This window comes from Cyclopterus lumpus, chromosome 13, assembly GCF_009769545.1.
Source record: "Cyclopterus lumpus isolate fCycLum1 chromosome 13, fCycLum1.pri, whole genome shotgun sequence".
In the NCBI taxonomy this organism is placed as follows: domain Eukaryota; kingdom Metazoa; phylum Chordata; class Actinopteri; order Perciformes; family Cyclopteridae; genus Cyclopterus; species Cyclopterus lumpus.
The window spans coordinates 12,088,163-12,102,327 of NC_046978.1; the positions used below are offsets into that span (position 1 = coordinate 12,088,163).

Sequence of the window (14,165 nt, forward strand, 5' to 3'; positions counted from 1 at the left end):
CAGCCCCCTTCACCATTTTAAGTCTAGCTCTGTCATAGTTTTTTATTTTCATTCTATATACTTCTAAATACATGTTTAATGTATCTTTACCTCTACTTCTCTCTGTCACTGTGATGCTGCAACACACTGACGTCCTTACACCACACCTTTATTGATCCCTATAAGCCTTAGGGATCAATACATGCGTATCTTATTTTCATTTCTACTACTTTTGTTGCAGGCTGAATCTTGCATTTCTGTTTATTTCACATAATTCCACTGCAGAATGTATATGTTGAGTAAAACATCACATGCAGAGGCCCAACGGACGGATAGACTTGATGTGCGCTCCCGCAGCCGGCCGCCCGGTGGCGCAGTGTGCGCCATTGCGCGTGGACCCGCTGAGCCGGAGAGGAGAGAGGAGGCAGGGAGGAGGCAGGAGGGAGGAGGCAGGAGGGAGGAGGGAGGAGGCAGGAGGCAGCAGAGCCGCCACACAGACCATAAACCCGCCGTCCACATTTACAGAGGACTCCGACACTCAGTCTGCCGCCGACATTCTCCCTCGAGCTCGGGTAACAAAACAAGCGGAGCAGCACTCGTCCCGCTCTCCGGGAGACATTACAGACTCTTCCCCCCGGACTCGCTCTTCTCCCGGCCGCAGCTCGCGCACGGAGCTCTCCCGGGATATACAAGTTGTTGTCGCTACAACCGGAGACCGTGGAAGATGGGTTCAGTCCCGGCGATATCCGTCCTGATTTTGGCCATTGTGGTCCCCGCGCTGGCTGGCTACATCGAGGTACGTGGTCTGAAGTGGTCTCTCGTGGTCTCTCGTGGTCTCTAGTGGTCTCTGCTTTATTCTGGGACGGTTAGTCTGAAACAATAAATCACCAGCGCGTGTTTTGCTCATGCAGAAGCAAATGTGTTCGGCCTGCAGATTTGTCCTCTGCTCACGTGAGACATGTGTGGCAGACACTGTTTTATCTTCTTCTTCTTCTTCTTCTTCTCCTTCTTCTTCCTCTTCCTCTTCATCTTCCTCTTCCCCTCTTCCTCCCGACAAGATTCCCACACAAGTCCGTCGATGGGCTAACGTCGGGATTCAGGCAACACTTCCGTTATCTGTGCGTGCACGGGGTGTGAAGGTTCTCGTGAAGGCGCGCGTGGTGTGAGTCCTGCTGGCTCCCAGGTCGTTCTCTTTCCCCCCGGGTTGTTGATGGGAGCGGAACAACGTGCGGCCGGAAGGTGCTTTACCAGAAAGACAGCGGGGGCTTTGCCAGCCTTCTGGGGACACGTTGGACCACACACTCCTGCTCCGTGTAACAGTTGTGTCCATCATGTCGTATATTTATTATACACAGAGGAGGAACTCCTTTTCCTAGGCATTCTAATTCCACCCTTTCCTGTGTCAACAGGTCGGCCCCCTGGTCTTTAATGGTCTATGTAGGCCTTATTACAACGTGAACCATTCAAATACAGGCAGGTTCTCCTGTACAAATTCAGTTTATTTTGTATAGCCCAATATCACAAATGTGCACACTTGCCACTTGCACACACTCACTACTACCTGATGTGTTCCCACTATTGTCTGTGGACACTGATGCCTGCAGTTTCAGACGCTTGTGTTATCGAATAACAATGCACCCATTTTCAGAGCCCCCCCCCCCCCCCCCCCCCCCCCCCCCCCCCACACACACACACACACACACACACACACACACACACACACACACACACAGAGGGTAAACACAAGTGTTCCTGCTTCACTGCTGAAGCAACCATGACAAAACATTTGAACAAGACGTCTCCCCTTGGTACTGTTGTGCAAAGTGGTCAGGCAATGTGTCTCCCTCTCCCGCATTTGTAACAACAAACCTCGGCCATTTTGAGGCAGTATGTTGGGCGGCATTGTGTGTGTGTGGGGGGAAATAATGGTTATTATGTCCCCAATAAAATCTATGCAGCTGCTGCACTCTCTCCACAAAGACCTGTCCCCTCTGCAATGATTGCCTCCTCACAGCCCGCCTTCCTTACCGCACAGACGTGCTCATACTGGACCGACTCTCCTGAGATGATTCGTGGAGGGAATCAATGAATTTTCCTGATCAGTCAACCAGATGCAATTGTTCTGAAGGGCAAGGCTTTTTTCTTGGTTTGATGTGGCTTTTTCATTTGCAGTAAAACATCACATGCATAGAATATGGATATTCACATCCTTTCCTTTTTTTTTGCACACATGCCTCCAAATCCAAACCGAAACTGAAGGCTTAGGACTAAAGGGGAAATAAAGAAACAACTGTAGAATACAAATAGGAACACCTTTGGAGTTGGAGAATGAAGACAACAAATCCAAAGAGACGACTGTATACATTTTATTTACATCAGGTTACAGCCGGACTAAATTACAGGAGTTAAACATTAACGTGTCATTTTCTCAGCCAGGACGCAAATGCAGCCAAAGCCTTTCCGTACATTTCTAAATTGTTGAACCGTGCCGGGACTGGACAGCACAAAAGCAACAGCCTGCTGTTTGTCAGTGAAGCTGCAGCTGTGTGCAGACCGGGCCCTGCTGATGAGGCTGAGGTGGATATTGCGATGCTGACATGCTGACTGACGACACTCCCCTGGACCTTGAGCTCGAATTTTACGAGCCGGTGAGAGCTCCTCACTGTCGGTCGGGGATGGTTTATTCCCTCTCCTGCACCTCTCTCCTCCCATTGTCCCCTCATCTCTTTGTGTGTCGAGGTGTCATCGGACCGAAGCGGCCCTCTTGTTTTGCAGTTTTTCCTTGTCAAACGTTTTGGGATTAGTGGGCGACCTCAGCTGTGTAAACGGTTTTGTTTTGTCAGATACCTGCAAGAGGGCCCGAGCTTTTGTTTCTTCAGCTGTTTCCCCCCTCTCGTCTGACCATCTCTGTGTCGCAGGCTTTAAAGTCTGCGGTGGCTCCAAAAGAGGTTCAGCATCGGTGATTTCTCGCTCTTGACATATAATTTCATATCCCTCATTGAATCAGTAAAAAACTAGGACGTTTATTTTTATTTCAATTTCACTCTCCCATGGAAACTCCAGGGTGAGCAGCTTCATTTTTTTTCTGAAGCTAATTTAGAAACTGGGCGCAGGCAAAAACCACATAGCAGGTTTACCCAGAGAATTGCCTCATACTGAGGCCTTCGCTGTTGTGACTCCCACTGGATTAATGGAAGACAGACAATCTGGAACAGTTAATGCAGTCGGCACATTTTATTCTCTGCTGATTTAAGCAAGCGCAGAGATTATCACAGCCATGACACACAGTGTAAAAAGGAAAAAATATGCAACAGATCATTACATTTGTGTGCCTGTCATAAAATACAAATTGTTGGTGTCATATAAATCTTCGCACCCTGCATGGAAGAGACTTGTTTAAAAACCACGGTGTTAACTCGTGCTGGTGGGTCTGAGAGGAGTGCACAAGCTGATCCAATCAACAAAAGTGCAGAAATGCTGAATACTGAAGACAGGAAAAAAATCCCAATGACTTGGGTGCTGTGCTTATTGCGCTTTGGTTGCAGTGCTCTTGCAGCAGCAGTTTTCTTCCATCATCTTAAGTCTGTGTGTGTGTGCTTTGCTGCAGGCGAGCATTGATATTAAAAGTTGGCCTCCCATGTCTGTATTTGCTCTGGATACGGGCTGATAGTGAACAATTACACGTGAATGAATGCCCAGAGTTGGCTGTGATTGTCGGGGCGAGTGCTGTGGAGCCGTCCTGAGTGATTCCCCACGAGGGCCTATTGTGTTTCCCTGAATAGCCCGGGACGACCCCGGGTGTTATTACAACTCAGAGGTGATCAAGATACCGAGGGGAGACGAGGACAAGGGTGTCTGTCGGCTGACGTTTCACGCCTGAACAAAACCCAAGTCAACATCCAGTGGCACTTGCATTTGATCATGCATCCTCATGGGTGGTGGGGCGGCAATAAAGCCCTCCGTTTGCTGTTCTCCTCTCCTTTAAAGCCGCAAAGATTACTACCTCTTTGACTTCCACGTTTTGCCATGTTAATCAAGTTGAAGGCAGCAGCATGCGCTCCATCAGCCGAGAATCAGCCTGACTCTGCCTTGCATTTGTAGATTAGCGCCTTAAAACCCTTGCTTTTAATTGTTGAGTGGGACAGCCCCATATCCTATTAAATCCTCTTAGCGACAAGAAACTCTGGGTGCTTATAGATCTGCGCAGGGAAAGGTGCTAATCCCGAAGCCCTGCCATATGCTCACTCAGTTCCGTCGCCCACTCAGTCAAAACTGACTTCACAGTGATACAGAACAATGTGAGTCACCTGTGCGTAATATCAGTGGCGTTCGCTCCACATTGATGTTTGATCTGTGCTCTGCGACTAACAGTAGGAAGGGATGTCTGATTGAATCTTTATTCTCCGTCCTTTCATTTCCTCCAAGACACCTTCCTGCCGCTCAGTTCATCTACAGTTTGTTTCTCCGTCTTCTTTTCATTGCCGTGGCTGTTTCTTCCTCTAAGCCTGTGCATGTTTCCTGGAGCGATTCCATCGACAGACACACTCTCAGCTCATCCTGGGGATTTAAATAGAGCGGCCTCATGGCGAGTCTTGTTCTCCCGATGCCGGGCTCTGTCTCCCAGGGTCTGTGTGCGCTCTAATTATCCAAAGTGAGCCCAGTTGCATCCTTTTCTTTTGCAACTGGAAATGCATGTTTGTGTGTCTGTATATTGCTCCACAATGTGTGTGTGTGTGTGGTTTTGTCTGCCCAAATCCTCTTACAGCTCAGCTCATCACATATTTAGTCAGTTCTTTCTCAGTGAGGGATCCTGGGCGGTGAGGACTCGGCGCAGAGTGAGTGAGTTCAAATCGGCACACTCATGACTGCACACCGCTTAAGTTGCACCAGGCCTCCTGCCATATGTAGGCCAATCTGCACCGCCATGACACTCCTCCTCGTGTATTACGTGGCCAACGCGAGCGCCACTACACCTGAGTCTGTGTTGTGGACAATAGCCTGGCTCAGCATGGCTGCATGAGAATTCCTTTTGTCGGCTCATATGCCAGAGTGCTCAGGAATGCATAGCCAGAAGTGCTAACGGCTCACTGTATTGTGCAGCGAGCGGCTCTCTTCCTCTGAGAGCGCCGTGAGCGAGGGACGGAGAGAGAGAGAGAGAGAGAGGGAGAGAGAGGGAGAGAAAGCAACTACACTGACTAGTTCAGTAGACAAAAACATCTCCTTTTAAATCCCTTTGATAGGAGCCCTGCCATCTCAGACTTTATTTTTTAATGTGTTTTCTGTTTGAGAATGAGAAGACAGTCAATGTAGGTGGGGTAAACCCTGTCACCCCCTCCTCAGTTTGTGTGTGTGTGTGTGTGTGTGTGTGTGTGTGTGTGTGTGTGTGCGTGTGTGTTTGTGTCCCTGTGGCTCAGTGAGTCACTCTTGCTGCTTGGGTTTTTCTTCCCATGAATAAAATATCTGGTGTGCTATCTATGAGTTATTGCGCTCCTGCACCTCTGCTTGTGGCCCCGCCCGTCTCTTCCTCAGTCCCCTTCTGACCACACGTGAGGAAGACCTACTGTCCCCCTCTTTGTCTCATTCAGGTGTGCAGATCTCAGTTTTATAAGATCAGTGATTCATATGCAAACTCTGGCGTGGCCTGTGCACTGATTTGTCTGCCTTTTTTTGTTTTTTTGCCTGCACACAAAGTGCAATCGAATGGAGTCAGGCAGCTGATAATCAAAGAGCCAGTTTAACTGAGTGCCAGGCATTGTTTCCTGCTGTTTGTGTGAGCATAAATTACTCAAGGGTTGTTTGAACCCATCTTTAATGGAATTTTGTCTCTATTGTCGAACAAGAGCTTTCGAATCAGACCCAGTTTTGCAAACTTCAGTTATAATAGATGTGTCTTTTCTTAGCACTTCGTTGATCTGCTTCTTTGTCTCAAGTGCGAGCTTGAGTGTCCTTGCATCATACGTGTCTGTTCTTATTTCTCGTGTGCTCCACGCTGGTGGGACATTTTATTTTGATGTTTTCGGTCCTTGGCATCATGTTCATCATGCTGAAGGATGATTGAGGATAGTCACATTTTTTAGGTGATTTGAGAGCCAATGGAAGTCCCTCTCTTAACGTATCTGCTCGTCCAGGTGTAAACACAGTGCCAGTTTTATAGCTGAAGGAGAATGGGGAAGGAGGTGAAGCTCTTGCCTTGATAAGCTGGCAGGATGCCTGGCTGTAGTGCTCTGTTTTGCTGAGCAACACTGCACAAATACGCCGTCCAGTGCCAGGGAAAACCCAGCATGTTAGTTCCAGCTCCCTCCCTTTCCATCTTTCTGCTTATCAAGCTTCCTTCATATCCCTCCTCTCTTTACCCCCCGTGACTGGAGTGGAAATGGTATCCTCCGGCCTGGATTCAACGGTGGCACGAAGTCATGTTTCCTTTTTCTACAGTTTATCTTTTTTTCCCCTCAAGAGAGTTGGGTGAACGGAAATTGTCAGAAGGGAAAGAGATGGAAGCAGTGCAGTGTAACGGTATAGCCCCAGAGTGAGGCCTGTGCTGCTGCTCACGCTATGTGGCGGCCCTGTTAGCAGCCTGAGACAGCACTTTTTCAAGGGGAAGGTGGCCAAGGGCAAACAGCAGCTCTGTAGGTCGGTCCACTTGAGACACAGACAGATTTCACCTTTGGGGAACAGGAGATGCTAGCATTCCACATTGGATGCTAGCATTCCACATATGTTGTAATATGAATTAGATATTTTTTTCTTTTTCTTTGAGTTTTCCCCCTCCTATTCCTTAAACTCCTACTTTAATTAAATCAGGTATTCAAGAATGAAGAGCTAAAGGTTGCAGATACCCCCCCCTGCCCTCACACATAATAAAAAGAAGGGTTGTGTTTTGATGATTTCTTCAGTCTAAAGTAGAAAACATCCGATGACTGAATGAGTGAAATTAATGTAGCTTGAATGCTGGCAGGAAAACTCTGGGAAATAAAAGGCACAAACTGATTGTGACACGTATATTTTCACTGAGGGCATGTGCTACAACTCCCTATTCTGCCTCAGTCCTTTATTTTCCCTGCATCCACTGTGCATACGTTTCAATAATACAGTTTATTGAAGGAGCAGGAACAATAACTTAGTCATAAATGTAGAACAGCCAGTTGCAGTGTTACAAGTAATGATGATTTTCACCACTGACTAATATGGTGAGTATTTTCTCAACAAATTTCAAACTCACTTAATTGCCAGAAGTGATTATCAAAAGGCCCTAGATCGCAACATTTCTTTCAGGTCGCTTGTTTTGTCCAATCGATAATTCTAAACCCAAAGATATACAATTCATAATTGCAATAATGAAAACAACACATCTTCACATTTGAGAAACTGACACCAGTAAATGTTTGGCCTTTTTTTCGCTTGATCAATGACATAACAGGTTAATCAATTATCTAAATGATCAGTTAATTGCCAGTTGATTGATTAATATATTAATTAATAACTATTTCTGCATCAGGCTGTTCACAAAGCCGTGTGTCAGTTTGTGTGCTGAGTGTTACTACAGGCTTATTGTTGCCAGCATAGCAGTCTGCACCAGACCCCCCCTCCACCCAGATCAGGCAGTGGCTGAGCTATGACCCTGATATTATTCTTGTCGTATCTCTCTTATTAATTCTCAAACTAATGACAACTATCTGTCACAAGAAGTTATTAGAAGACCATTCGCACTTATACATCCGTGGGGAATAACTCTGATAGCAACAATGATGTATGCAATAGTGCATCAAACCATGCATTATGATTGCTCTCTAATCACCAGCTGAAGGAGCACTCATGTTACTTGACATCATGTGTGCATGTTTGGTTTCCATGTCCACTTTCCACGCATCCACATGATAGTGCCCTAATATTGTTCTTTTTTTGGGGGGTCACAATGCTGCAGCTCAGGAATGCTGCAGCCATGCACCTCTATCAGCCATTTTGATCTGAGATCAAAACCAATCGAGAGAATTCCATTAGTTTGATGAGATATGAATATAGCTCCAAGCGGAAATCTGAAATCTGAAATAGACTGCTGTTTTCAGACAAACCCATTAAAAGTCATTTGATCTTCTGCAGCTAATTATAGAGCCTTCTGAGCAGCGGGCCACCTTGACCGGACACCCCCTCCATTCCCCACCTCCCCTTCAACCGCTCCCTTCAGTGTTCATCACATCCCGTCCTTATGTTTCAGGAGCCTATTTAGCGCCACTGCGCTATTATTGAGGTCCTGGGAGCTGACAGGCAGCCCAGTCACACGAGGGCTCAGGGATTCGCCCGCCTCACAATCACTGTCATTATGCTTATTTGGATTTGGGATTCCTCCCAGAGAAGTAGTAGCATGCAGCAGAGGGTTCCCACTTGGGCCATACACTGTGGGGAAAGACACAGGAGGTGGGGAGCAAGGTCAATCGATGGACAAAAAGCGAGTGTAGTGGACGGATGCTCCTGCTGTGAAGTCTGTGTCTTCTCCATAGAGACATGACTGATTAGCTGTTGGCCTCAGCATGGCTTACTGGAGTTATACTCTTCACCAGTCTGATTGAAATCCCTCCGCCGTCCCCCAGAGGAGAGGCCGAGGGAGGACAGAGCTGGGCTTAATGACAGATAAGCATATCTACATTACATCCATCATTTTCCCCCGGTAAAGATGGCCTCCCTTGCATTGCCCGGATCATCACAGGCTAATGCAGGCACGTAGGCTGTGTGTCTGCTCCACTGCTCAGTGTCTGCAGGGGAGAAAAGGGAGCGGGGAGCTCTGCAATCAGCACAGATTCATTTAAAATCTGCTTGGGTGGTGTTGGTCCAACTCAGCTGCCGTCTATAACTTATTTCCAATTGGTAATTAGAGTGGTTGAGTGTCATCACTATAGGACGGACAATTGTCATAAAGCCTAGTACGAGGGTGATGAACTTAAAATGTAATTGAACAGAAAGATTTACACGTACAATATGTTCTAAAAAATGTCTTTTGCTATCTGAAGAATTATTTTCACATCACCTCCACAGGGCATTTAAGTGCAAGGGAAATTGGAATATGTGAGTAATAAGAGATGTCAAACGTGACGAAAAGATTCAGTGTTCATGGGTTACTACCCGTGCTCCACATTTAAAAGGGCAAACATTTGGTGGGTTTATTATTACTGAATTATTACTGAAACAAACGAGCGTGGGTTGCAGACATGTCTGAGTAAAATGTGGGTGCACACGACTCAATCTCTTTTTTGTTTGTTTTGTAGTATCGACTATGAGTTCAAAGTCAATTCCCTGCTATCATGCCAATACAAGTAAGGTCAACCTGTTTCTCCTCTCTTTCAGCATTCCCATGCAGCACATCTGTCACCTGCTCTCATTTCATGTTGTCAGATCTTAGACACTTTGCATGTCCTTGATCTCGCACTCCTGCAGTCCTCTGGCAGGTCTCCTGCTCCAGCGTGACCTCACCACAACTCCTGGCGGCCTTATAGCGACTGAATGTGATATTTCCATGTTGCCCTTGAAACTGCGTTCCACCGCCTGCTCTCAATGTCAGCGCCCACTGTGCAGCATTCGCCCCGCAGTCCATCTAATTTAGAAACAGTGTTCTTGGCCCCCTCTTCTCCCGTCGCTGACTGTACTGGGCCACACATTTTAGGGGGAAAAAATGTCTATTTAATGTCTTACTTTGTTCCCTGGAACATTCTGCCCTTGCGCTTCCCTCTCCTCCCTCTTCTCTCACTCTACTATCTCTCTGTTACACCTCTCACCTCATGGCCACTTTTTCCCTTCTTGCCTCCCTAATTTCTCTTTTGCGTGCTCATTAACTGAGAGAGACGTCAGTGACGGGGCTGAAGGCCTCGCTGAGATGCCCTGTTACTGCATGTTGTTCCTTTATTGACAAGTCTGCCTGCCTGGTCCTGAGGAGCAGCCGCGTGGTGCTGCATGCTGATAAGCGTGGAGTCATCCAGCAGGGAAATGAAAAGGAGGGAGTGGGAGTGACGGAAGGAAGGATGCGGCACTGTGTTTTCACTCAACTAGGAGGGTATATGAGGAAGAGAAGCAAGAGGTCATTTCTTCCAAATCCCTTCTCCTCAGCGCCAGAGATTAGTAGGCAGTGCTCTCCAGCAGACGAGAGAGAGACACACTCCTGTGTCTAATCCTCCTCTTTTAAACTGCTGAGAGTGCAGTACAAAGTGGGGGAAGAGTCAGTGTCCACATAAAGCGCCCCGCAGAAAACACAGGCCCACAGTTCAAAACAAACTGAGCCCTGTCTAACAATCGCCTAAGCCCTAAATCTCCTGCACAGCCGCTGCCAGAGCCGAGCCCACCGTTGACTTTTTCCCGCCTGGCTATTGCTTCCCAACAGCCCCCCTCCCCCCTGTCCCCTGTCCTTCACCTCACCTGAAATTCTACCACAGAATGCCAGCACTGTGTCAGAAATACCCCTTGCAACCCTCATTAACTTCTCCGCCATGGTGATGTCAGGCTTAGACACACGCATGACAGCGATACACACCATGTACACACACACACATACACACACAGCCTGGCCCACTCCTACTGCACTCACAGGCTGGATGGGTCTCCCACCCAGCAACAAGAGGCTTTATATAAATGGACAGGCTATGGCCAATTTAATCATGCTGTTACAGTGGGTTGCTTATCGGCTATTTGATCTCCATACTGGCTTATTGGAGAGAGCTGGGAGCAGGAGCTGCAGGAGGAAGAATTGAAAAGCGTAAGCTTGTGTGGTTGAAAGGAAACAATGACGTGAAAATTTAAAAAAAACTAGTCAATTTAGTTTCCTGAACAATGCAATAAAGTCAGCAGCTCTGATTCCAACTTGAAAAAGGTGGACGTTAGAAACAAAGCAGGGGAGATTATTAGGCAAAATGAAACATGTCCTATGTAAACAGAGGAACCTGTTTAAGCTTAAATGGGAACTGTGATGTCAAGTGTTGGCTAAGTGCATTGTTTGCCTTAGTGGTGAGGATAGTTGCTCTGTCTATTTTAGTCATAAACATCTGGCACAGTGATGTCAAGAATGTAATCCGCTCTTGGCCACATGGACGGTAAGCCCGGATAAAGAGGGCTGAGAGGGTCGCCACAGCTCACATGGCTCTGAGAGAGAGAGAGAGAGAGACGGGCTGAGAGAGTGTGAGAAGCAGGAGAGAGGTAAATGTATAGAGATAGTTGAGGCAAGAGGAGTTGGGGGCACAAACAGTTGTCCAGAGTGCTCAAAGTGAATAGAGATGAAAGGAGGGCAATGGAGGATTGAAGGGGTTGTTCATGCAAAGGGCTTTTAGTGGGCAGAAGGAAAGAATGGGTCATTGTGCTGACAGGAGCTCTGCAGAAGAGCTGGGCATATTCAGCCCTATTGCCAGCACACCATGCAGCTGTGAGGCTGCCGCAAAAAAAGAATGACCTGAAAATGGACCTTGATCATCACAATCCTCGAAAAGCAATTATCTTCTTCCTGCAAGAAATAGTTTTTACACCCCAGCGCTTTACTTATGCAATCATGCAACTGCGTAGCTTAGCAACTACACAACAAGCTCTGTGTAATTATCTCTTTATCGCTGCAGCACACAGTTATCAGTTATCAGTTGACTGACTTTAATTCGTATACCAACCGGCTCTGCAAACAACAGCACACACTTTGAGACTTTTTGGCTTGTTTTGTTGTATTTCTTTCAGAGATTTGATATTGGCTCATATTCACGCCTCTGATAAACCCCTCAGTCAGAACTGCTGCAATTAGGTATCTATTCACAATTCATTGAGTCTGGCGGTGTTTTTGTTTCTCTTTTTACTGATGACAACTCATCGTTATGCTAGCTCAGGGATGGATAATTATTGAGATGGCCAATAGCAGAGTCTGTGCTTTATTGGGTAATCCTCACACTCGCCTGCCTCTCCCCTTTCAGCCCATCTTTATTCCTGCATTCTTTGCCTCCTTCCCAACAGGATATGACAATGATTGGACTAACGAGGAAGCCCTTGCTCTCACTTGACATGTCTTTCCCCAAATTCGGCAGCATACACTGCTAATAGTAAACCCGGAGTAGAATCGAAAGATATTTCCTCGCTTGCTACCTCCTCCCCTACATCCCCTGTCCTCTCTGCCTCCTGCTCCTCCACCAGCCAGAAACCAATCTGCTCTGGATCTAATCGAACCAGGTGGGTAAGGAAAACCCAAATGCAATATTATGACGTCTGCGGATGACCCTCAAGGCTGTGTTTGATGGGGCTGGCGAGGTGGACGGAGAGGAATAATATTCCAGGGAGATGCGTGCAACTGAAATCTGTGTCGAGAGGGGCCCAAGGGGAAATGTCTCTTCGGTCCTCTGCCCTGCTCTCCTCGCATCACTGCCAGTCCCTGCCCTCAGTATAAAAGAGTACCGAAATGTTGCTGTTGTCGGCCGTCAGGCACTCGTTTCACAAGCAGGCATCCGAACAGCAGCCCTGTGTGTGTGTGTCGCAGCGCAGAGAGCGGCTTCGACAAAGACGGGGAAACCAAACACAGGATGGACAACGCTGGGTGTGTGAGGAAAGGTGTCACAAGGGACAGCTATGTAACGTGAGGGAGGGGAAAGAGGAGACGTGAGGACCTTTGCCCTGTGATGACAGAGTGGCTTAGCTATCTCTACCAACTGACATTTCTTTCCCATGACTGACTGCCCTTTGATCACTTGGACCTGCGTTATAAATATGTGAACTGCACTTTGCATAAGTTCACGAGTTCTTTGATTTGTCTCTGTAGAAACGCTCGTGCAGTAAAACCTCACTTGTGAAAATACCAGGAGCATCACAGTTCTCTAGGATGTCTCCCACGAATATGATTACTTATTAAGCTGTGAATTCACGATTCAAGCAAAAAACAACAAGTCAATTTCTTTATCTCCATTATAGCTCAGCAAACTCGGCTGATGTGTGGTTTGTGAACAAACCACACAGTCTTAACACGTGAACTTTTCTCAGGGTTAGCTGAGCTCCTTAGCTCCCTCCCAGGGGCAGTACCTCTGCCCTGCGTGTGCTTCCCAACAAATGTACTTGATCATGTTCACAGGTGTGAAACAGGTGGGGGCTCTTGTCCTTGGCTACAATTATAACTGTAACTGTTTCCAATGCAGAGGGCTCTGGCAACAACAACATGTTGCAGTCTCAACTTCTGCCCGATTGCAACACAAAGACATTTAGCAAGGAGCTACAATATAATACAAACGTGCATTCCTTTGTTGTAACTTGAAAGCTGTACTTTTCGTTTTACCTTGCGATTGTTCAAACAAAAGATTGCAGCAGTGATAACTTTCCAGAGCTGTGAAATCCTGTGTCCGTGTTGTGAACTGACGTGCAGTGTTTCGGCACCTAATAAACCTTCAACTCGTGGATTTATTGCTTAAACCGGACTTCATGTCTCAAAGGTACCTGAAGCTCAGACCCTTCCTTTATTCTAACACGCTGGTGTAAGTGGTGTTTGTGTAAAGGCCTCCTAAAGCTCCTCCCTGGCAGATGAAAAGAAGCAACTGTCAACACCATGTGAGCTAGCACACACCACACGCCTGCACAAGTCGTTCTTTAAATGTTCCCAAAACAACTACTGTTAAAGTGTTAACTCATCGACATTCAATTTAAGCAAGATTAAAGACAATACCAAAACTGACACAATTAATACTACTACTACATTTCTGATATTTCTTGGTCACAAACTAGTTGCATGCAGTAACTTCATAGATTTTAACATGCACTACCCACAGAATTAACCCGCTGTGGCAGCACACCATTGCACATCAGAATCACTGTGAATCTTTAATTTGACACTGAAAATAAATGGCTGCCACATGAGCAGGTTATTACACTTTTTAATCAGTCTTGTGACCGAATTTTCCATTAAATAGGATAAAGTATATTACCTTCAGCTCAATTCTGCCTTAAAAATTGCACCTGAGCTCTCATTTATAAAACCTCTTAAGATAAAATAGGGTTCTAATTTGGATGATACCCCTTAACAAAAAAAGATGTCAGAATCCTTGTGTTAATGAGGGTTTATTTCTTAGTCTGAAAAAGCTCTAGTGGCGAGGGCAGGCCTGGAAGACAAGACCCCACTGGTCCACCAACTGGAGCTTATAAATAGCCCAGACACACCTTCTCCCTGGTGAGAAGGCAGTGTGCCACAGGAAGGAAAAGAG

At 46.7% G+C, this 14,165-nt stretch overlaps 1 protein-coding gene across 1 annotated transcript in view; it reads left to right on the top strand.

Annotated features, from left to right (window-relative positions):
* Positions 1-396: 396 nt before the first annotated feature.
* Positions 397-14,165, top strand: part of aplp2 (amyloid beta (A4) precursor-like protein 2) — a 50,673-nt gene continuing 36,904 nt past the window's right edge. Inside the window, exon 1 of the mRNA XM_034547857.1 lies at positions 397-775. Coding sequence (XP_034403748.1) covers positions 704-775 — 72 coding nt within the window. The 5' untranslated portion in view covers positions 397-703. The remainder of the gene's footprint in view (positions 776-14,165) is intronic.